Consider the following 22,326-nt stretch of genomic DNA (forward strand, 5'->3'; position numbering starts at 1 on the left):
TATCTGATCACATAGCTGATGTAACGCAAACAGTACATGAAGTGCTCGATGATAGTCGTACATGTGTGCTTTTGTTTTAAATTGCTTCGGCAGTTTGAATCTAGACGCCCCACCCACTCACCTCCATTGACATTATACGAGCTCACAGAATAGGTGGACCCCAAACAAGGGCCTTGGACGTACCTAGGGATATTGTTGTATGTTTGGAAAGATTACTTCAACCACTCAGATTAAAATTCAAGAAAGTATTCTTTCAAATACACAAAAAACAACCATTGCCAAAATAAGTGTGCTTTTAATTGCATTAAGAAACGGTAGCACTGAGTTTATGTAACTTTTTTTTATAAAAAACCACAATCAATAAATGACAATGTTATAAAGTATCATCAAATATACCAAATAATACAAAAGGCACTTAAAAATGAATATTCAACATCAGAATAGTTTCTAGGGCATATATTTGGAAACATACTTGGTTGTATCCCAGAGTGTTGTTCAACTGACAATAAGGCTTTTAGCAGTGGAATGGGGAAGGAAACAATTTCAGAGTGGGTGTTCCACCCCCTGCAGTACCCACCCTGACATTTGCTCCGGATGGTTGGGGATCTTCCAGAGTAGATTCAGTGGGGCATAAGAGCTGCTGGAGGAGGGTGAAATCATTTTTGCTTCCCTTCGGCTGAAAGAAGCCTTAAAGTCAGCTGAGTAATACAGTTAAGTACAACCCTTAGCTAATATAGCTTACAGAGGATTTGTTTAGATAACTGGCTGGTGAATCCTGATAATATTTTGACTCACAAAGTTTTGGTCAAAATGCAAACTGGGTTTTCAAATACAATTACATTTCAATCGAAGTGGAGATATTCAACAGAGGTATTTGCAACTTTTCCTTTTAAAAAAAACACATCTGAAAATCAACAAGCCTCAAATAACAGAAAATTATAAATAAAGTAAAAAGTAACTTTCTGAAAAGTTTGTAAAGTTCAGCAAAACTGGATAGCAGCACACAGTTTCCAGTGCTCCCTGGTTCATAGCCAAGGCTTATCTGCTTTTGTTCATGTATTTAACTATCTCTCCAATGTTCAGACAAAACAAAATTGCTCTCTCTCTTAAAAATGCTATGATTGTTACAGATACAGGACAGATAACAACAATATAACAATATAAGTTAACAACATCACAATGAGGACCATCAAACTGGAAAAAGAAACAAGTATTTATATGGCATGTTACAATTTTATTAATTACGCAGAATCTATTGAACATTGCTTCTGTCCATCAACTGCTCATGGGACACCTGTGGAATGACACTTTGGTCTATTCTCATTAGTCTTGATTCTAATGTATTATTCTTTAACACTATCTCTGCTCTTCAGAGAGGGGAGTGAGTTGAAAATATTGTTATTGTTTTCTTAGTTTTTATAGGAAACCGATAAACCAATAAACTATATTTTCATTACATGTCTTTTTAAAAAGAAGGATAAAATCCACTGGCTTCTTTCTGCAGTTACAGTGCTATCATCCTCGTTTTTTAGACAAAATGATGGAATTAAACAGACAGGGGAATTTCTTAATTGCAAAATGTGAGACATTCAATTGTTAAAATTATTTGTGAATTCTATGGGAAAACAATTTTTGAATCTTTTCTTGAACACAAAACATCTCAGTGTGTGCAATAATCATTTTTACAGTGTCCACCCCTGTCAGTCACTTTTTACTTTATGGCCCAATTCCATCAAATACATGCACCATAAACAAGACATGCCCATGATATTACTCACATTTATGACATTTAGTTTAAGGGAGTGCTATCTAGGCTTCGGCTTCTTTTTTCCAGATGCATTTTCTTGTAGGTCTGAAATGTAGCTTTAGAATCCTTCACAGGCATTCCATCCAATAATTTTATTGCAGTATCAAGAGGAATGCCATCATTAACTGCAGAATAGTGACAAACAATTGCACTGTTAATTTGGAGGATTTATAGAGATAGACTTGCAAAATTCAGCTTTTCCTGCCAAAACTCCAAAGATATATATAAAAAACAATACTGGGAGCAAGTCCCATTGAATCTGCTAAAACTTACTTTTGAGTAGGCAAGTATAGAAGTGCATCATTACCAGCAAATAAGTTTGGTTCAACACATGCTGTGTTAAGGCTTATGCTGTGTTAAGGCTTTCCAAGTTCACTCAAGCTTCAAAATACTAGACAAGTCACAACCTTAACAGACATGTTATTGAGGCAATATAGGTATGGTATGGCATGGTATGGTATGGTATCCTGTGCTGTTCCACCACTATCTTGGAGCTGCCAGGGCAGAGTGGTACACCTAAGATGGTAGTTACATCTGTTCTCTGCAATAGACATATATGTTGTCCATAACTAGACCACCTTGGACAATATTGATGTGGAAAGTTGGTTGAAGTCTGGACTTTGGCACTTAGGGAAGCTTTTGACACCAACTACTCTTCTGAGAATGAAGGGTCCTCCCTCCAGCAAGTGCCTCACTAAGTGCCAAGTCAGTTTCAAGCTGGCATTCAACCTCACAAAATCAAGTTTATTGATTTATAACAGAAAATCAAAAAGTTACCTTACTTTTTGCTGCCTCCCATTTACTTCATGTGCAAATTTTCTGATGAGGAATTCTGCAGAACTTCTGCACTATTTTGCGATATTGTAGTTGGCCCTAATTTTGGCATTATCCTTATATGGATTTTAGAAGTTACCTTGAGCTTCATATTCTTCCGTTTTTCTTCTCTTAACAGGGTTGTAATTTAACCAGTCTTCTCTTTTACTTTTGACAGCTGCAAGTGATAATTGCAAGTTATGAGTAAACAGTCAGTTGTCTATGAAATTCATACTAATATACTTGGGTCAGGGACAACCACAAACACCCCATGGTCGATGTAGTACAATGATCTGAAGCAACCCATGTATTCATAGATCACAAAATATACAAAGTTGTTCTCTCACTGGCTATTTCTCAACTATTAACTTCCTTTACTTGGAAACCCTCTAGAGCCAAGGCATTGGTGAAACACATTGCAAAAAATGCCCGCCTGGTCAATACTCAAGGGAATTTACCTGGAGGCTGTTGCACCTAAAAGCCTGAGCTACGTGAAACTTTGGTCTGTTCCAGCAGGGTTTTCAGAATGTTCAAGAAAATGAAGTGACATTTTATCCTGCTTGAATGATGTGTAAAAAAGTTTAAAAATATTACATGCAAGTACATAAACTGATACTGAGGGTTTTGGAGGTCAATTTTCAACTGAAACCAAAACTCTTCCAATGTATGTTGTAATTACTGGACTTAGAGGGATGGTGAAACGGGTGTTTAAGCAGAGAAAAATCAGTGTCAACGTTTACTAACGACTGGAAACTTCTTAATAGACTTTTTGAATAAAAATATGAACTTATGACATCTGGGTGTGAGGACTGAAGAGAATATTGGTCTATAGAAGATGGATTGCTCAGTGTTACCTTGGAGTGGATGTGTTGAATAATCTATATAACTAGCAGATGAAGAATGGGATGTTCTTTCTTTATTTCCCCTCCTCCTCCTCCTCCTCCCATTTTTATTTATTCTATGTAACCAGAATGGCACCATCCACACACAATAGGTTTCTCCCAATGTTAGAAGCCAATAAAAACCTTTAGACGAAAAACCTAAGGCAGATCTTTAAAAGTTTGAGTAAGACAAATAATTATGGTAGATTTCTCTGAAAGACCCTCCAAAACCAGCTTAATTGTGAAATACTGACGGACAGGGAGGAAAACTAATATTTTGCTCCACCGTTCCTCTGGCTTGGTTTCCAGAACCTTGATATCTTGGTCACTCTCCTCTGCATACGTTCTAGCATGCGTCAATATCCTTCTTAAATTGTGGTGCCCAGAACTGGACCCAGCATTCCAGGTGAGGTCTGAACAAGGCAGAATAGAGCAGTACTGTTATTTCCCTTGATCTGGCCATTATAAGTCTGTTGATGTAGCCAATACCATTACCTTTTTTGCTGCTGCATCTCCCTATTGACTCATGTTAAGCTTGTGGTTCACTAAGCCCCCTAGATCCTTTTCACATGTAGTATTGGAAAGCCAGGTGTTCCCCCATCTTCTCCACGCAGAGGACCTACTACTTGCTCTAGGAAGGCACAATCTAACTTTTCAGTCTAGCTTAGCAGTCTATAGCAGACATCCACAGCAAGGTCACTGTTGTTTCTCTGCCTTCTATGCTTCAGATCCTGGGTCTCTTCACAAGTGAACACATCCTTTACATATAATTCTCCTCCTCCTCCCTTCCTGTTTGTTCTATTCATTTTGAGCAGGCTATACCCCCCAATTCCTACATTCCAGTCATGAGTTTCATCCCAGCAGGTTCCAGCAATGCCCACCAGGTCATATTTGACATCCTGTATTATGAGCTCAAATTCATCTTGCTTGAATCCCATACTCTGTACATTAGTATAGAGACAACATAAACCATGATTCATTCCCTCCAGCTGCTTCCTTCTCGTAGTTTCTTGTCCTTTAGCAGGTTTCTAGATGCTTAAGTGTTAATTAATCATATCATTCATTTTAACCCTAAAAAGAAATGTACTCAAGCTCACCGCTGTTACGTATATGCATTTTAATCATCTAAGTTAGCGAACTACCTCTAAGATTACTTCACTGGTTACCTGCTAAGACAGTCTTTGTGAAGCTAGTGAGGAACTCTGCTATGCTGTTACTTTCTGTTAATACAAGTTAAAAGCATTTTGTGTCTCAAGTTCTTTCCTGCCTTGTGGATGAGCTGTGCTCGACTGATAGCTCCTTGACACCAACACGCACATACAAAACACATTTTAAAATGTAAACTTAAGCAGGGGAAATACTAAAACTAATACCAGTCTGCATTTACAACTTCCTATTTAACAGGAGCTGTATTACAGGTTGGCTTGATCATATCATACCGTACCTGTGATAGGGGTTTTGTCTTTTTCAGGAAGATTTTTTCCATCTAAAAGTTGTTCTTCCGAGACTGATTTTCCAAACAATATCTCTGGGCACATTTTGAACTCAAGCATTTTCGGTTTCTCCACTTCTGGCTGCTGAGAGGATGCGCTGCTGTTCTTTTGATCCTCACAGAATGCTGAAGCACTACTGGATTTCACATGCCATACTGGTTTGGAATGTGAATCTAAGTTTGTCAAACAAATGGTTTTCTGTGCAATCCTTTTGAATGCAACTTGGTTCAAATATTTTTTCTTTTGTTCTCTTTGTAGAGAAATTGACAGTATACCAGTTCTTCTACCGAAACATGTTTTTTTATCAGAAAGAGATCTCTCAAGTCGCTTGTCTCTATTACGAGTATCTAGCACAGCCTCTTTAACCGAGAAGGGAGTTTTAAGTATATTGGAAGCATGGCTCATGTGTTTTGGTGATGCATCTAAATGACTTCTGTAATTGCCTACATTTTTCTTCTCTTTCGAATACGCAAATTTTTCCAAATTTAGCTTCAGACTTTTCCTTTGAATACTTTCTTCATTGTGTTCAATATGCTCAGTCCTACTTGGTTCATTGTTTACCCTCGTGTGCCCCAAATTTTTTTTGTATCCGTAGTTTTTCTCAAAATCTAATTTCTTCCTTACATTTAAATGTTCTGGTGAAAGCATGATAGATTTATGTTGAGGGCTCTTAATTTTAATACTGTTTATATTTGGGGACTTTATGGCATCATTATGCTGGTTTACCAAAGCCTTATGCTTTTTTCCTATTGCCATTTTTCTCTTCAAACCCTTACTCAAAGTTGGTCCCTTAATAATGCGTGTTTCATTGGAGTCCCGTTTAATTTTATATCTTTCTTGGTATGTGTTGCGCTTTATTTCTATTCTCCTTCGATGATCTGTCTTTGATCTTACAAGAAGTTTTTCTTTTGATGTTCTCTGTTTAACCGAGGTTTCAATCTTGGAGAGAGTTCTAGCAGCAACCACTTTTAAATCTTTTGTGCTTGAAGGACACTGTATTTTATCTGCAGAGACATTATCTCCTTCACGTGTGTGGTTCTGTATTTTAATTTCAATTGTTTCAGTCATCAAAGTAGGAGAAGATGTATGGAGTGGCAATTCTTCCATTTCCTGCTTGACAGGTATATTAAGTTCTTGAGAGCCTAGTTTTTCTAGAGATGAAAGTGGAATTTCAGGATCTATTTTAGATTCATTTTCTTGAAGACCAGTTTTTGCATCAGCTTCTGGTTTGACTTTAGATATAGTTTTAGACTGTGGACAAATGTCCACCTTCTGCTTTGAGGCAACTTTTTCAGGCAGTATGCACTTACACGGCTCCACTCCCATTGTTGAAGCTAGCCAACCCTGGAGGCAGCAATATTTATGCTTATTGGGTTTTGCAGCTGTTGTTTCTGCTGAGACATTTCGGCTGTCATAAGGTACAGCTTGATCAGTTTGACTATGCCTTTTATTCTCTTCCATCAAGTCATCTTTAAATTCTGTTGAAAACTGGTCAACTTCACAGTTTTTTGGTATGTTAGAGGAAGATTGACTACGTTCAGGAAACATTTCTTTCATCTGTTCAGAAGTTAATATTGTTATTTGTATTTGTGAGGGAGTTTCCACAGAACTTTGAGGCTTTTCTTCATCTTCTTTCTCACTTAGTTTAGTCACAAAATCGTTATTCTCTGGGGTTTTTAAAGCCTTTGGAAAGCTGATTCCATAAGGAAATTCTTTCAAGAGTTCAGTCAGCTGATCGTTTAGTACTATTTTAGGAGCTTCAGTGTCGATTCCAGAATCTGGTTGATTTTCTTCACACAGCGCATTTTTTGTGGCATCCTCTTTTGCAGTAGCGTTCGTTCCATCTGCAATACTACTGCTGAATATGTTTCCCTTATTTACAGGTAAAACCTCATTATCACTGCTGAAGTCTGCACTATGAATACAATCATAGAGTGTATCCTGCTTAAGTTTCTCTCCTGAAAGAGGAGTATTTTGGGGCATGGAACTGCTTTTTCCCTCCTCAGAATCAATGACATTCCCCTCATTTGAAGCTTTCCCACTTTGAGGAATCTCTAAATTCGACAATTCGTCTAACAGCTTTTCTGTAGTGGCATCTGATAAGCGGTCTTGGGATGGCAAAAAGGTATCTCCTTCTGAGGCACTCGTGATAATTTCAGATTCACTTTTCAAAAGGCCAGAATGCTGCTCACTATGATGGAAATACGGCATATAGTTTTCTGAAGTGTCATTTTCCTTACTAGACGTCAAAGGGCTACTATTAAAAATACATGCTATTTGTGAATTGTAAAACTCATCACCTTGTACAAGAGTACACACACTGGATATCTCGAACACAGTGTCATTCAGCACTTCAACAGCATCTCCTGGTTCTTGCAAATCTGAACTACTTTTGTAATATTTTACATCTTTCTGAGGAACTTGATGAATTAAGCAATCCTTGTTCTTTTCAGCTTTCACTATCAAGTTTTCTTCACTGGATTTGGTGGTTTTTTCGTGCATATCTATATCTTCTTTCTTAATAGTAATACCTGTGTTTGAAGATGAACGAAGAGTTCCCCTTGCCCCTTCATCAGCAGCTGGTACTAAGGAACTAAGCTCTTGTAAACTACATACACTGTTTTCTTCAATAATTGGATACATTTCTTCCAACAGAGATGAATGAGTTTTTTTCTGCACTTCATGTTGAATACTCTCTTTTGACATTATCAATGGAGTGACAATGGCAACTTGGAGTTCAGAACCCTTCAGTAAATTGGAATTTACGGCATCAAGTTTTTTTCCAAGAGAGGAAGGTGCAGAAGACGTAGTTGTTTCATTTGATCCAACTGTAACTTTAGTTTGGTCTTTCTGAGTTAATGCACTGGGAAGATTTTCCAAAATCTGCTGTGTTTCCCCCCCATCTACTCCAACTTCTGATAAGGACAAAGACACAGTTGAACCTTTATTTTTACCTAAGTGTTTCAAAGTTTCTGGCAAATTTTTGGTCCATAAAGCAAGACCTTTTTTTACTACCTCCCAACTAACGTCTGTCATTACAGAAGGATTTCCAGTAACTGAGGACTTCTGCATTATGCCTGCTTCTTGAACAGTTGCTTCCTGAAGAGAAGCTGAATTATATGTATCACAAATATTTTCATTGCTCCCAGCTACAGTTTTTCTTTCAATTTTTTGCAGACAAGTGTTACTCTGCTCAATGCACTCTCTTTCTTCTTTTTTTGATAAGGATGATCCATTTGAGGCAGGTGGGTTCTGATTTGAACTCGGAACATTGTCAGTAAAATACTGGCCAGGGATTTCCATATTACTCTTACACCAACTCCCCAATTGATCGATGGCAGATCTTGTAGTCAGTTCATAACCATTACCATTTTTTGCGCATGTCAAAGGCACTTGGGTAGAATCCATTGTAATGTTTGACCTCAGTCTAGAAGCATCATCAATATTATTCACACAAGTTTCAGATACATCACTGCTAGAAGGCATAGGAGCACTAGATGAATGATCTTTGATGGACCCTCCTTTTCCAACATAATCGTTAAATAACATATTTTCATCAGTAGTACCTTTAAGCATATGCCTTAGAATTGGCTCTAAGTGATTATTGGTTTTCTGTGATAAAGGAGCATATTTGACTTCACCAGAACTGTAGGACATAGGAGGAAATGATTGAGTGGTATCATGTGGAAGAAGCTGAATTGCTTGATTGGAATCCTTTGGCAGCGGCAAAGACGGATTGAGATTGGTATTGTAAGGAGGAAGTGAGGTGGCAGCATTTTGACTCTGAACAACATTTTGATTGTGAACAGAAGTGTCAGCAGCCTGACCATTCTGTATTGAAGATAGGTACATTTTCCATCTCATTTTATGGTCCTTATCTAATTTTGAGAATACCTTCTTCAATTCATGCAGTCTTTTCCCATCCAGTGCTAGTCTCTCTCTTGTTATTTTATCCTTCAAGTTCTCAGGAAAATGTCTTGAGCCATTAGCTAGATTCTTTTCTTGTTGCAAAGTCCTACCCGTTTGTGGTGTTAAAGCGGCATCAGAAGGAACTGTTCCAACAACTCGCACACTGTTACAAAGGCTTGCTCCAACTTCAACTGATGACTTGGCCAGTTCATTAGGAAGCTGATTTGCAGTCCTATATCCACTTACACTATATGGAGTGTTGCCTACTGCATTGGTTTCTTGGGTGAATGGTACAGATTGATGTTTTTCACTAAGCTGAGCTGAATACAGATTACTACTTTGATCCAACCTAGGACTGTGATAGTTCTGTACATTTTCATGGGATATATTTGCAACTGCCTGTTGAAGTACAAACTGTCCATGGTTTTTTTGTGCAGGAGGAACTGGGTATGGTGGTAGATTTCGATCTTGAGGGAAGGTCTGTGCTGCATTCTTAGAATTATGATGAGCTGGTACTCCATACTGTATAGGACTTACAGTATTAGGGGCATAGTATTGTGAATGCAAAGCTGCTTTCAGGCTTGAACTTGGGCCATTGATTTGGTTTTGAGTATTTTGCTGTAAAGGGAAAAAAAGGCATGAAAGGTTCTGCTGAGAATTTGAGTACTGAATTGATGCCTGGTTAAAAGGCACTGTAGTATCTATTTGGGAGGTAGCAGGTCCATTAACCTGATAGTAGCGCATCGGCGTTGGCAGTCCTTTTGAACATGTATTACTTTTGCTCTTTTGCCAATATACTGAAGTAGTCATAGAAGTAGAATGATTCTGTAATGGTCGATTATTGTAGCTATCCAAGGCAATAGGCAGATTAACTGTTTTCTGAGGTATATTTTGCATAGGATTTTCAGTACTACCTTGTACGACTACAGGGGAGGAAATATGCACATTCTTTGTCAAACTCGAATTCTGAGTCATGCTAGCAGCCATCTGGACATTCTCAGAGGAAACATGTCCAAGTGAATTGGGATGTAGCATAAGAACAAGGTGGGCTGGCTGAACTTCATTATGTACAGATGTTTTAGGCAGAATAGGATGTAAAGTATTGGAGCGTCCAGGATTTTGAAAAGGCAAGTTATTTGCAAGGGTATTCATTCTATTAGAGACTATTTTTATGGTTTGATTATTTCCAGAGTAAGTAGAAGAATTTTGAACAGATGCATTTGCTTCAAAATCTGCTGCAGTAAATTGTTGTGACTGATGTTGTTCCTGAATTTGAACGTTGTTTGTCTGAAAGTTGGAGGTCAGGGTAGATCTTGTGCTCCAATCCATTGTGCTGATAGCTCTTTTCTTTTCAGGAATCTGACAAGTGAGGGAGAAAATAAAGATTTTAAACAAATATACTTTCATGTATGCAGTAATATTTAAAAAGTAGGAACTGCAGAATAATTCCCTGTGGGTTGGGCTGACAACACACCAATAAAAAAAGTTCACTGTAAGTTCAGGGAGGAAATACATAAAGGTAGTTTTGTGAATTCTCAGATATATAGCAATCCTATGCACATGTATGTGGGAGCAAGTAACAAATTTACTTCCAAATAAACCAGCACAGGAACAGGCTGCCAATAATAATAATAATAATAATTCAATGCAGGGAGTTAATGCCAAGTTAGGGCCAACAAGACAACAGCACAACACTATCATGCCTTTAATGTGTGGAAGTGGCTGTTCTGTAATTAACAGCTGGCTTGGGGACAATTCCAGTTGGGAATGCAGCAGGGCCAGGGGTTAAAGTCCTCCCCCCCCCCCCCCATACACCATGGTCTCAGTCAAGATCAGGTTAACTAGACAAGGGGTAACTGGTGTGACTATTCAACTAGGGCTGGACAATACCTGGTTTTCAACATATTAGCAGCTAAATGCCACAACATGCTAATGTATCACAATGCATGGGATTTATCTCAGCTGCTTCTTCCCACCTCAGGGAAGGAAGAAGCTATCAAGATACACTGACCAGCCCTAAATGGTGAGCAAGCCCTGGTGTCTCTCAGTCTCACACACAAGTCAGAGGAGTGTGCGGGCTTTGTTGAACCACTCTGCTCAGCTGGGGAAGAGCCTCCCACTGCTAGCTGAGTTAGTGAGCCGGAGGTAGAGCTTCGTTAAACTGCTCTGCTGAGGCGCAGGCGGCCACGCATTAAAAACAGGTTGTGTATGTTTCTGCTTCATAAACTCATGGAGGCTGTGATTAGCCATGACAGGTCACTGTAATGCAGCACATTAAAATATACATATCCCCTAGTTTCTATGATCTGCAAAAAAATGAACAGCAACTGAATTAAGTAACAAATCATTACTTACGACTGGTTATTTCTGAATTTATCCAAGTTTATTTAATCTTCAGTAGTGTCAGTATTCTCATAAGGTTTCTGAAAAACAAACAAAAATAATGCATGGTTCCCATACATCTATACTTTTTCAATACATATGGAATTGCCACACAGAAAGATAATACAGACAATATTCAAAGAGAAGTGAACAATTTTGGTTAAGATTGATCAGCCACTTAAAAGCATAACATCCCTCAATACACAAGTATCCTTCACAAAAAGATGCACAAAAATATCTTAAGGGATGGTGGGGGAGAAAACAAAGGTTTAAAATTAGCTTAGGTCACAGTGCCCCAAAATAAGGAAATGTAAAGTGAGCCACTTTTGCTCTAGCAGCAAACATTAACTCTAGTACAACATGAGACAATAAAAAAATTAAAATCTCTACAAAGCGGAAAGGATACCTATTTAATTGTGCTAAGAAACTGAGGGGAAAGGATTGCAAAATATTTTTTAAAAATGACTTGTTCCAGAATCATATTTCTTCTGTTCAATTGTAAAATGACTTATGAGATTGGTTGCTGATTAGTTACTGGTTATTATATATATACTAGTGGCCAAAATTGTGGAAACCCTTTGGAAAAAGTATTTCAGAGGCTTGATGGTTCATAACACCACTTTTCTGGAGTAATACTATAAAATTATATCAATAGAAAGATAATTTTATGAAGAATGTAATGCAATAACATTTATGATTATTACAACAGCAGTCATAAAGAAGAACTGTGAAAAACAGAAAAAATTATACATACTAAAATTCTCAGAGTGTCAGTTAATATTTAGTTGGGTAACCTTTAGCTTTAATTACGACTTTACAACACCTTCCCATGGAATGAACCAATTTTTTTAGTTCTGCAGCTGTAATAATGTGAAACCAAGATTGAATTATTGTCTCTATTAATTGGGTTTTATTGCTGCGTAGCTTCTGACATAACCAGTTTTTTTAGTTGAATCCATAGATTTTTAATTGGGTTAGGGTCTGGGCTATGTATATTTGGGCATTTACATTCCCATTAATGATGCAATTCTGCCCCCACATTTTGTTGTCATACAACTCCAGATCATAACACTAACTAGGTGTTTCATGGTAAGTGTAGTACAAGTAGGATGTAAAATTTCTCAGATTCTTCTCCTCACGTATTTCATGCCATCACTACCAAGCAAGGAGATTTGGGTCTCATCACTCAAAGTAACTGTCCCATTGTTCCGCTGTCCAATTAACATGGGTTTTAGCCCAGTTTAATCTTTTCAAATAGAGGTATCAATGGCTTTTCCCTTGGAATTTAGACCATATTCCTGCAGTCTGCGCCGAATAGTCCTTGCACTCAACTTCACATTACACTGCCCCACGTCATCTTGAATACATCCAGATGATTTTCTTCTGTCACGTAGGCAGAGTCTCTTAATTCTGATTTTCTAGTGACTGAGTCTCCTTATACCTCTTCAAAAATTTAGAAATGCCACCTTTGGTTAAGTTTCCACCAATTTTTCTTCTAACTTCTTCATAACTGTAGCCTTGTTCACTTAATAGTACTATTTTACATTGCTTTCTGGGTGACCAGTCAACTCTTTGCACCATTTCTTTAATTTCATAATAATATTTTTTTATTTATACCCCGCCCATCTGGCTGGGTTTCCCCAGACACTCTGGGCGGCCTCCAACAGAATATTAAAAACACAGTAAAAGACCAAACATTAAAAACTTCCCTAAAAGGGCTGCCTTCAGGTGTCTTCTAAAAGTCAGACAGCTGTTTATTTTTTTGACATCTGGTGGGAGGGCATTTATCACAAGCTCACTAAATGAAAGGGGAAAAAACCTCAATCAACTAGATAGCAATCATATAACATGCTGACAAACGTCCTCCTCTCAGCTACAGTACATAACATCGATAGCTGAATCCTACTGTGACCTGATTGGATCATTGCCAAAACAAGATGACACCTGATTTGAAGGAATAGGTTTCCCAAATCTAAAATCATGACTGTGCAGTCAGTCTGAAACAGGCCCCAAAATCCCATTTTTCCTTCTCCATTAGCTAAAATGCATTAACTTGAGCACTTGAGCCAAGAACCCAGCTGTATAAACAAAGCTCTCTCCTTTATCAGTCCATGACGCCTAATGAATGGCCTTGTCCATTCCAAAGTGGAGCAAGGATGACATATCTGGGTCTTATCTTACTTCCTGACCACAATAACACACAGACCTTGTCCGGGAACGGTGCCAGGAGTGTTCTTAGAGTTGGTGACCTCTTGCACCAAGATAAGAGTGTAGGAACAGGAACAACCTTTTATGGTCAGGAATACCAGAACAGGAATATCTGTTTATGGTCATGGATGTCAATTTACGTGTATAAGCTGACTCTTTAAACACTCATGCTCATTGGCTACTTTCAAATGAAGGAAAGCCACTGCATATCAACCTAAGTAAGTTGTGCTTCCTTTTTCTGGTTATTTGGCTATAACTTTTGACAGAATACAGATAATTAAACAAACTGTTGCATTACATTCTCCATTAAATTATATTTCCACTGATAAAATAATTTTATAGTATTACTCCAAAAAAGTGGTGTTATGAGCCATCAAACCTTGGAAATACACTTCTTCCAAAATGTTTCCACAATTTTGTCCACTAGTGCAGTGTTTCCCAACCTTGTGCCTCCAGCTGTTTTTGGACTACAATTCCCATCATTCCTTGCCACTGGTCTTGCTAGTCAGGGATGATGGGAGTTGTAGTTCAAAAACAGCTGGAGGCACAAGGCTGGGAAACACTGGACTAGTGTACATATACATATACATATACATATACATATACATACATACACACACACACACACACACACACGTACCAGAGCCTAAAAATCTGATGTGAAAACCTAGATATTGAAAATCTTTTGTTATTCTTGATTGAATCTCCTTCTCCTAGTCTTCCCCATGCTTCTCTCTATTACGTCCACATGTAAGCCTTCTTCAGTTCAACCTTGGTGGAGCATGCTCTACTGCATTTTAACATGGCTTACTCTCAAGGAAGCGTGTATAGGACTGCGACCTTAATATTTCAGTGTTGAATAGGGCTGGGCAATATCTGGCTGTTCCACACTGCACCAGCTAAACACTGAGATTTCGATATATCACATTATCTGAAATAAGGCTGAAGCTATTTAGAGGCGAACAAGGTAATATCCTGGCAACAGCTACTACTTATGGGTCTAACTCTGTAAAACTGATAATTTTTAACTTACAGTTAACATATTGTTAAAACTGTTATGTTATAGTACTATTGTACCAATAATGTTTAAATTAGCACAATTTCTCTAAAATTAATCAGTAGCATACATATCAAAAGATAATGTCCTCTAAAAAATTAATTACATTACTAAACAAGAAAAAAGCAAAGTCAGTGTAACACTTTAAGATACGCAAATATAAATCACTATTGAATCTGATTGTTAATTTTCTTGTTAATTTTCTTTTCTAAACCAAGCCAAAATAGAAAGAATGGTACAGATACATTTTAACAGAACAAAATTAATATTTTTATTGCCAGGAAAATTTGCATTTCTTTTATAAACCAAGCCAAACCAGAAAGAACAGGTAAAATTTTACAGAACAAAAATTATTAAATTAAATTTGTTTTTTTCAAGGGTAATTTGCATTTTGGCAATCTCTGGCAATAGAGATGCCTTTTGTATTTGAAGAACATTGCCAGCTGTGCTGAACACACTTTCCCTCCCCCTTTTATTCTGAAGCAACTTGCAAACCAAGCAAGCTTGCAAGTTGGGGGGGCAGTTGGGGGGGCAGTTCCTTCCAACTGGGTAGTGCCACAGAGGAGCTCCTCTCTGGCTTCACAAAACCAAGCACACCAACAAGGGAGAGGAGAGACAGAATATCACACATACACACGGGAGGGGGGGAGAGAGAGACAGAGCGAGAGAAAGAGAAGCAGGGAAGGAGAATAGGGGCTGGATCACCAGAGCAAGGAAGGAAGCAACTTGGAACTGGAATGGAAAGTTAACAGAGAGAGGAGAGGCTGGGGACAGTGTTAGAAACTGGGATAGCAAAGCTAGGAGCCAAAGAGCTTCTAGGACCTGGGTTGTGGGAGCCAAAACAAAATGTCTAGGTGCCACTTGGGGGGGGCAACAGTTTATTATTTTGATAAGCATGAGTTAATATGCAAGTCATATAAGTGACACATTTTTAGCAGATATTGTTAATACATGTTTAATTTGATGTTCACATTAAAAATATAGGTACCATAGTTCAGTTTTCAAAACACTCTACTCTTTATCTCTAACTCCTTAACACATTGTCTATCCTTAAAATATACTCTGAAGCTTCAAAGCACATACATTTCAGTAATCCTTGAATATCAGCCAGGGACAAAAAAATGGCACCCAGACTTTTGGAGGCGCTCTCAAATGGAGAATATTTAGGCACAAAATGCGCCTGGTGCCCTGCTAATTCCAAATCCTGGTGGGGAGAAGTTTCTCAAAGCTCTGTTTCGCGATATCTGCTTGGTGATATTGGAGTCAGCCTGCTGTAGAAACTTGTGGCGATTTGCTGCTGCTGAAGGATTGTCACTGCTAACAGTTTTTCAGAGAGCTTGGAGATACTTGAGTCAGCCTGCTGCAGCGATTTCTTGCCGTTGTGGGAGGCAGAGAACAGCTAACTGAGGTAGAGTTGGGAAGAGCTGCACACACAGAAGTTCGCTTCCCTTTTTTCTAATATTGTGCTTTTTGTATACCACACGCACATTTGCGACAAATTGCAATGTCAACAGTTATCACGATTTGATGTAAAACCCAGTATCAAACGATATATCGATTTATAGCACAGTCCTAGTGTTGCTTTGCAGTGAAAACTAGTCAGGGCTTTAGTTTTAGTTTGTTTAAAGGTAAAGGTAAAGGTACCCCTGCCCGTACGGGCCAGTCTTGCCAGACTCTAGGGTTGTGCGCCCATCTCACTCAAGAGGCCGGGGGCCAGCGCTGTCCGGAGACACTTCCAGGTCACGTGGCCAGCGTGACATCGCTGCTCTGGCGAGCCAGAGCCGCACACGGAAACACCGTTTACCTTCCCGCTAGTAAGCGGTCCCTATTTATCTACTTGCACCCGGGGGTGCTTTCGAACTGCTAGGTTGGCAGGCGCTGGGACCGAACGACGGGAGCGCACCCCGCCGCGGGGATTCGAACCGCCGACCTTTCGATCGGCAAGCCCTAGGCGCTGAGGCTTTTACCCACAGCGCCACCCGCGTCCCTTTTGTTAGTTTGTTTAGTTGCATTTTAAAAGAGCTGTAAAATGGCAAGGTGCTGCAAACAAAAAGAAAACACTTTTTGTTTTGGAAGTACAACTATATATTGCTTCAGCGGGGTACACGCTGTTTCCCTACACACACAAAAGGCTACAGCACCCAACAAAGAACCAATATTGAGTCCTAAGGGTGATGGACGTTCCCCAAATTTATTTTCTGTATATCTGATTGTCATCACCAGGAGATGGCACAAACTGTTTTGCAGAATTAATTCTCCAAACAGATAGCATACCAAAGAGTCAAACAGCAGGCCCAGGAGTTTGTGTTCCCTCAGGGAGGCCAAGCCAGCAAAATACTCATAGCAACTGGGGGGTGGGGGAAAATCTGGCAAACCAGCCAACCGAGTGACGTGTTCATGTTCAACACGGCTCAATTAACAACAGCTGCTCTGCTGGACAATCAATTCATGATATCCCTTTTTTTCTTAGATGAAATTTCTAGATGCTAGAATTTCATCTTAAGTAGGCCACAAATACAGTATATTTACTATAACATGCCGGTATCTCAATACTAAAACCAGTTCTACACAGAAATAGTAACAGCATAAAGAAGTTTTAAAATAATAACATGCATAATATGTAATAACAAATAAAACACAGAGATTAAAATAGCTCTAATCCTCATGATCCACATTGTTCATCTAGAACGTATCAGCAACAAGTTAGAGAATAGGGAACATACATCACACAGGAATAAAACATTAAATAACTTAAGCAACTGTTATCAAAATCAAAATCCTGGAGTGTAAGGCTCCACCTTAAAAGCTTTGGAGTTTCTTCACTCTATCTAGCCAACACCAGATTTAACTTGTGGCATTAAGCCAATAATATCCCAGAGGAAACTGACTCGTGTTTTCACAGGACTAAACAAACAAACAAACAAACAAACAAATATCCTACCAATTCACAAACTTCATCAGGTTGATTTACATTTCTACTGAAAGACGGCATTAACTGACTAGGTTATTTACAGAAAGTTAACTCTTCAGGGTCAGAACACAGCTCTTTTTGCTGCTAAACCAAATATTGTCTAAAGGCGAGATCACTGCCTATCACGCAAGATGTAAAAGCATCATCTTCATGTATCGAAACAGGTAAGGACCCTTTAAAATATTTATATTCAGAATCCACCAGAGCCAGATTAGTTTTTATAAACCTTGCGACTGAAAATCTCCACTTGGTCACAAGCGGGTGTTCCTGAAGTCGCAAAAAAGTGACTAGCACCTGGTTAGTTTTGAACAGTGCTCCTGTGGTCTTCACTACTGCCACCACGTGGTGTTTTTTCCTGGCTGCCTTGATTAGAACAGTCCTTTATCCCTCATAACTTTTATATTTCCTACAAACTTGCTTACAAACCCAGGCAACTGGGAAAGGTGGAAAGTCAATTAGGAATGGGGCGGAAGTCAAGACATCAGAACAAAATTAAGCCAGAATTAAAGTCATTGTAATAATATTTTGGGAAGGGTGGGGAGAGAGAACAAATTTTAAAGTAGTTTTACTAGGCTCTTAACCAATCAGAAGGACAGTTAAACACACAAAAACAAATACATTTAAAAACAAGACTAAAAACTTAACAAGTGGACACTTGTAGCAAAGCCTATCACAACAACAAAAAAATCAATTGTTTCTGGAAAGTGTGGACAGTGGACTCCTGTCATATCTCAACAGAAATCGTATTCCTCAATACAGGTTCAGCCACACTAAAAGCACCATGGGCCTCCAAGAACTTTGGAACTTGAAGATCACAAGGATTTGCTGGGTATATAAGAGATAAGACCAGGTGTCAGCAACCTTTTTCAGCCGTGGGCTGGTCCTTCTCCATTAGCTAAAATGCATTAACTTGAGCCAAGAACCCAGCTGTATAAACAAAGCTCTCTCCTTTATCAGTCCGTGACGCCTAATGAATGGCCTTGTCCATTCCAAAGTGGAGCAGGGATGACACATCTGGGTCTTATCTTACTTCCTGACCACAATGACACACAGACCTTGTCCGGGAACGGTGCCAGGAGTGTTCTTAGAGTTGGTGACGTCCTGCCCCAAGAGTATAGGAACAGGAACAACCTTTTATGGTCATACTGTAACAGGAATATCTGTTTATGGTCATGGATGTCAACTTATGTGTATAAGCTGATGTGGTTGGATTCCTGGGGAAGGGGGGAGAGGGTGCCTGGAGGATATATATACTGCATGAAATTTCTCATTTCTTTGGACTTGCTGTGAACTGACTACGCAAGTGCCTTCTGCTATCTGGAGAGCAGAATAAACTCTTTCTCTGAATCAACTTCGGTGTCATTTGACTCCTTCCTCCCTGTTCTGGGAGCAACGCTCACCCTACCATCAGTAAAGTCTATTAAGGCTACAAACTATCCATTGTACTTTCTATAATACTCAATAACTCAATATACCGTATATACTCAAGTATAAGCCAACCTGAATATAAGCCGAGGCAACTAATTTTAGCACAAGAAACTGGGAAAACTTATTAACTTGAGTATAAGCCGGTTCACAACACCACAAACCTGGTGGTGGTGGCAGCAGTGGCGGAGGAAGAACAAGCAGCCCGAAAGGGCTGCTTGTTCCTCCTTGGCCGCTGCCACCAACAGCGGCAAAGGAGGAGGGAGGAGCAGCCCAAAAGGGCTGCTTTCAGGCCACTCGTCCCTCCACCGCCACCTCTGCTGCTGCAGAGCAGCCATTGCAAGAGGCGGGCGGCGGCGGGGGGACCAGTGGTGAGAAAGGGCTCAGGCCGCTCGTCCCTCCATCACCGCCACCCGCCTCGCTCGAGTATAAGCCAAAGGAGGCTTTTTCAGCATAAAACAGTTGGCTTATACTCAAGTATGTACTGCAGTTTACTGTAGTTCATAATTTTTGATTATTTTTAATTGTTTTATACTCTGAAATGTCGCTTGCTTTTTCTGAATCTGATCTAGGCCAGGCACACCCAACCTCCAGATGTTTTGGTCTACAACTCCCATGATGCCTAGCTAGCAGTACCAGTGGTCAGGGATGATGGTGACTGTAGTCCAAAACATCTGGAGGGCCAAAGGTAGGGGATGCCTGATCTAGGCATATTGGAGCAACTTAACCTAAAAATTCACAATAGATTAAATTTAATATCAAATATTATCAGTCAGATAATTCTAATGTAACTGTTATTTTCCACACTGAATTAAATTCCATCTCTGCATCATATTTTACTCTTCTGTGCACCACTTTTAAGTGCTTAATTCCATGACTTACATGGTCAACCTAGGTGCTACAAACATAAACCTTCAAGGATCATTCCAACACTGCTAGGACAGTTCCTGTATAGGAACAAGGTGGCAAATATTTAATATTCTTCAGTCAGTAAGAAACATTGACTTGCTGAAGCAAATTTTGAAAAATAATTTTAGTGCTTCTAGCTGTTGAGACACTTTATGAATTATAACAGGGAAGATGGAAGAGGTTCTCAAAAAATAGCTCTTTGGCATTCCTATAAATGAAGGTACAATTATAACAAGCAGCTGAGTATACCAATTCTATACACACAAGGGAGCCAGTCCCTTTTAAATCTGTGCAACCTAAGTTTCAAACAAACATGACTAGGACTGAGCTGAAGATACACAAGTAGAAAATAGATTATATTTATTTCAAAGTAAATTCAGAGTTTTTCACTTTTATCCACTGAATTTCCCAGTACTGTACTGTTTTAAGAATATGTATTCTAGAACAGAATACATAAATACATAGAAATAATTACTCAAGGGGAATTTGTTCTGGTACAGCGAAAGTCAGCTAAAGATAATCTTTGAAAAATAGCAAGATTCAATCCTGGCCTGATTTTTTAAAATACATATTTAACTTTTTACCAAAAAAAAGTGTAGTAACGGACTTTGCTTTGGATTCAGATAATATTTTACCATTGGGAAATAACACGTTGTGAAGATCACCCAGTCACATCTGTGAGGGAGGAATAAAATCAAGTCTCCAGAGTAACTCAACACAAGCTAGGAAATTTCAGAGTTTCTTTTATGTGGGGGCTCTGAGAAAAAGGGATATCAGATCAGAGCCCTAGCAGCGCAGTCACACGGTTACAGAACCCTAAAAATGAGATAAGGGGGTCGGAGAGAAACTAACTCTGCTTATCTCCCCCCATCACTATAACAAAATATGAAACAATCTCCCTCCCCCCCACCTCAGAGATCAACAACTTCTCTCTGACCAGGCAGGAAACAAGTCCTCCCTCCACACTTTATGGACTCTTTAAATGGAAAAAGTAGATGGTGCGGTGGGTGGGGGCGCGTCGGGACGGGACGACGGACTATAAAAATGCATCTAATGACAAAATAAACGTGACACTTACGGCGGGCCCATTTATCCTCGCCAAGTGTGGAGCCGTTTCGACATCGTTTCCCTCCACGGGGCGGCAGCGGTCCTCGGGATCCTCCGCGGGAAGCGGATTTTCACGCCTCGCAAAGGAGCAGCGACGGCGCCAGCCACCTCCTCGGCCAGGTTTGCGATGCCCGGAATCGAGTCTCTCTCTCTCTCTCTCTCTCTCTCTCTCTCTCTCTCTCTCTCTCTTTCTGCTGCGCGAGGGAGGCGGTCGTAGTGGGGAGCAGGAAGAGAAAGGGAGAACGCCATTAGGATTCGGTGTTACTTGACATCACAGGGGTGGGGAGAGAAACGCGGAGGGGAAACCGAAAGCTAAGTGAGCGCTCGCCTTCGCCCGGCCAGCGCGCGCGCGCGCATTTCTCGCCTCAGACGCCGGGAGGCTTGGGAAATAATCCACAGCGGCGCGAGAGAAGAGGAAGCCGCCGACGCAGCCGCCAACCCCCTCTGCAATTAGCTGCGTTAATTGGGGCGGCGTTTTTTTACCCCCCCCCCCTCTTCCCGCTCGCCATTTTGAACCCACTCACGTCCTTTCCCTCCCAAGCCTTTCCCCCCCCCCCGTACCCGTTTTGTCTCTACGCCGCCCGCGGGATAGCGATCCTCCGCCGTAGCCGAAGAGGAAGAGAGAGAGAGAGAGAGAGAGGCAGGCGACGCCCCGATGGGCCTCAGGCGACAACTCTCCGGGAAGCAGCGGAAGCGACTCTCCAGAAGCGCTTTCCGCCCCTCGCTCTCGAAGCAGGAAGAGAGAAGAAGACTCCCCAAAGTGCCAGCTTTTAAAAGCCGGATAAGCCTCGCCGCCGGGCAAAACCGAGTCGGGAGTCCCGAGCGAGGTTGGAGGAGAGGAGAGTCTGAGCAGCGCGCTCTAGTCGCTCCCTTTCTGAAAAGCTGCTGACACATTTACCTCAGCTCTGAACGAGGAGGATCCAGCAGCCGCTGCTCTCCCCTCCCCAAATCCACCTGGCCCCGCCCACGAAGGTGCGGGGGAGGCAGGATCAAGTCGCCTTCCCCGAGGAGGCAAAAGATTCCTGGAGTTTGCAGGCGGTTCTTGGGTCGGCGCCGACCTCTGTAGGCGAGGAACTGTAACCGCCGCGCTCCCTGCGGTTGTGAGACCTAAAAATGACCTCATGGTATAATTGAATACAGTGGTACCTCGGGTTAAGTACTTAATTCGTTCTGGAGGTTCGTACTTAACCTGAAACTGTTCTTAACCTGAAGCACCACTTTAGCTAATGGGGCCTCCCGCTGCTGCCGCGCCGGCGGAGCACGATTTCTGTTCTCATCCTGAAGCAAAGTTCTTAACCTGAAGCACTATTTCTGGGTTAGCGGAGTCTGTAACCTGAAGTGTATGTAACCACTGTATATGTTTA

At 40.3% G+C, this 22,326-nt stretch overlaps 1 protein-coding gene across 1 annotated transcript; it reads right to left on the minus strand.

Annotated features, from left to right (window-relative positions):
- Positions 1–275: 275 nt before the first annotated feature.
- Positions 276–21,411, minus strand: RESF1 (retroelement silencing factor 1). Its single transcript, XM_028747016.2, has 5 exons — positions 20,934–21,411; positions 11,259–11,326; positions 4,946–10,262; positions 2,721–2,798; positions 276–1,932 (listed from the first exon to the last, which is right to left on the minus strand). The coding sequence occupies exons 3-5, from the start codon at positions 10,230–10,232 to the stop codon at positions 1,790–1,792; spliced, it is 5,508 nt and encodes a 1,835-aa protein (XP_028602849.2). The 5' UTR covers positions 10,233–10,262; positions 11,259–11,326; positions 20,934–21,411; the 3' UTR covers positions 276–1,789.
- Positions 21,412–22,326: the final 915 nt, after the last annotated feature.

The sequence above is a fragment of the Podarcis muralis genome, chromosome 10 (assembly GCF_964188315.1).
Source record: "Podarcis muralis chromosome 10, rPodMur119.hap1.1, whole genome shotgun sequence".
NCBI lineage: Eukaryota > Metazoa > Chordata > Lepidosauria > Squamata > Lacertidae > Podarcis > Podarcis muralis.

Excerpts from the sequence above, each read along its gene's own strand:
- RESF1 (XM_028747016.2), bottom strand. The coding sequence starts at position 10,232 with ATGGATTGGAGCACAAGATCTACCCTGACCTCCAACTTTCAGACAAAC. Across the intron at positions 2,799-4,945 it reads AGACAAAACCCCTATCACAG|CTGTCAAAAGTAAAAGAGAA; the intron begins GTACGGTATGAT and ends TATCACTTGCAG. Across the intron at positions 1,933-2,720 it reads GGAAGAATATGAAGCTCAAG|TTAATGATGGCATTCCTCTT; the intron begins GTAACTTCTAAA and ends ACTATTCTGCAG.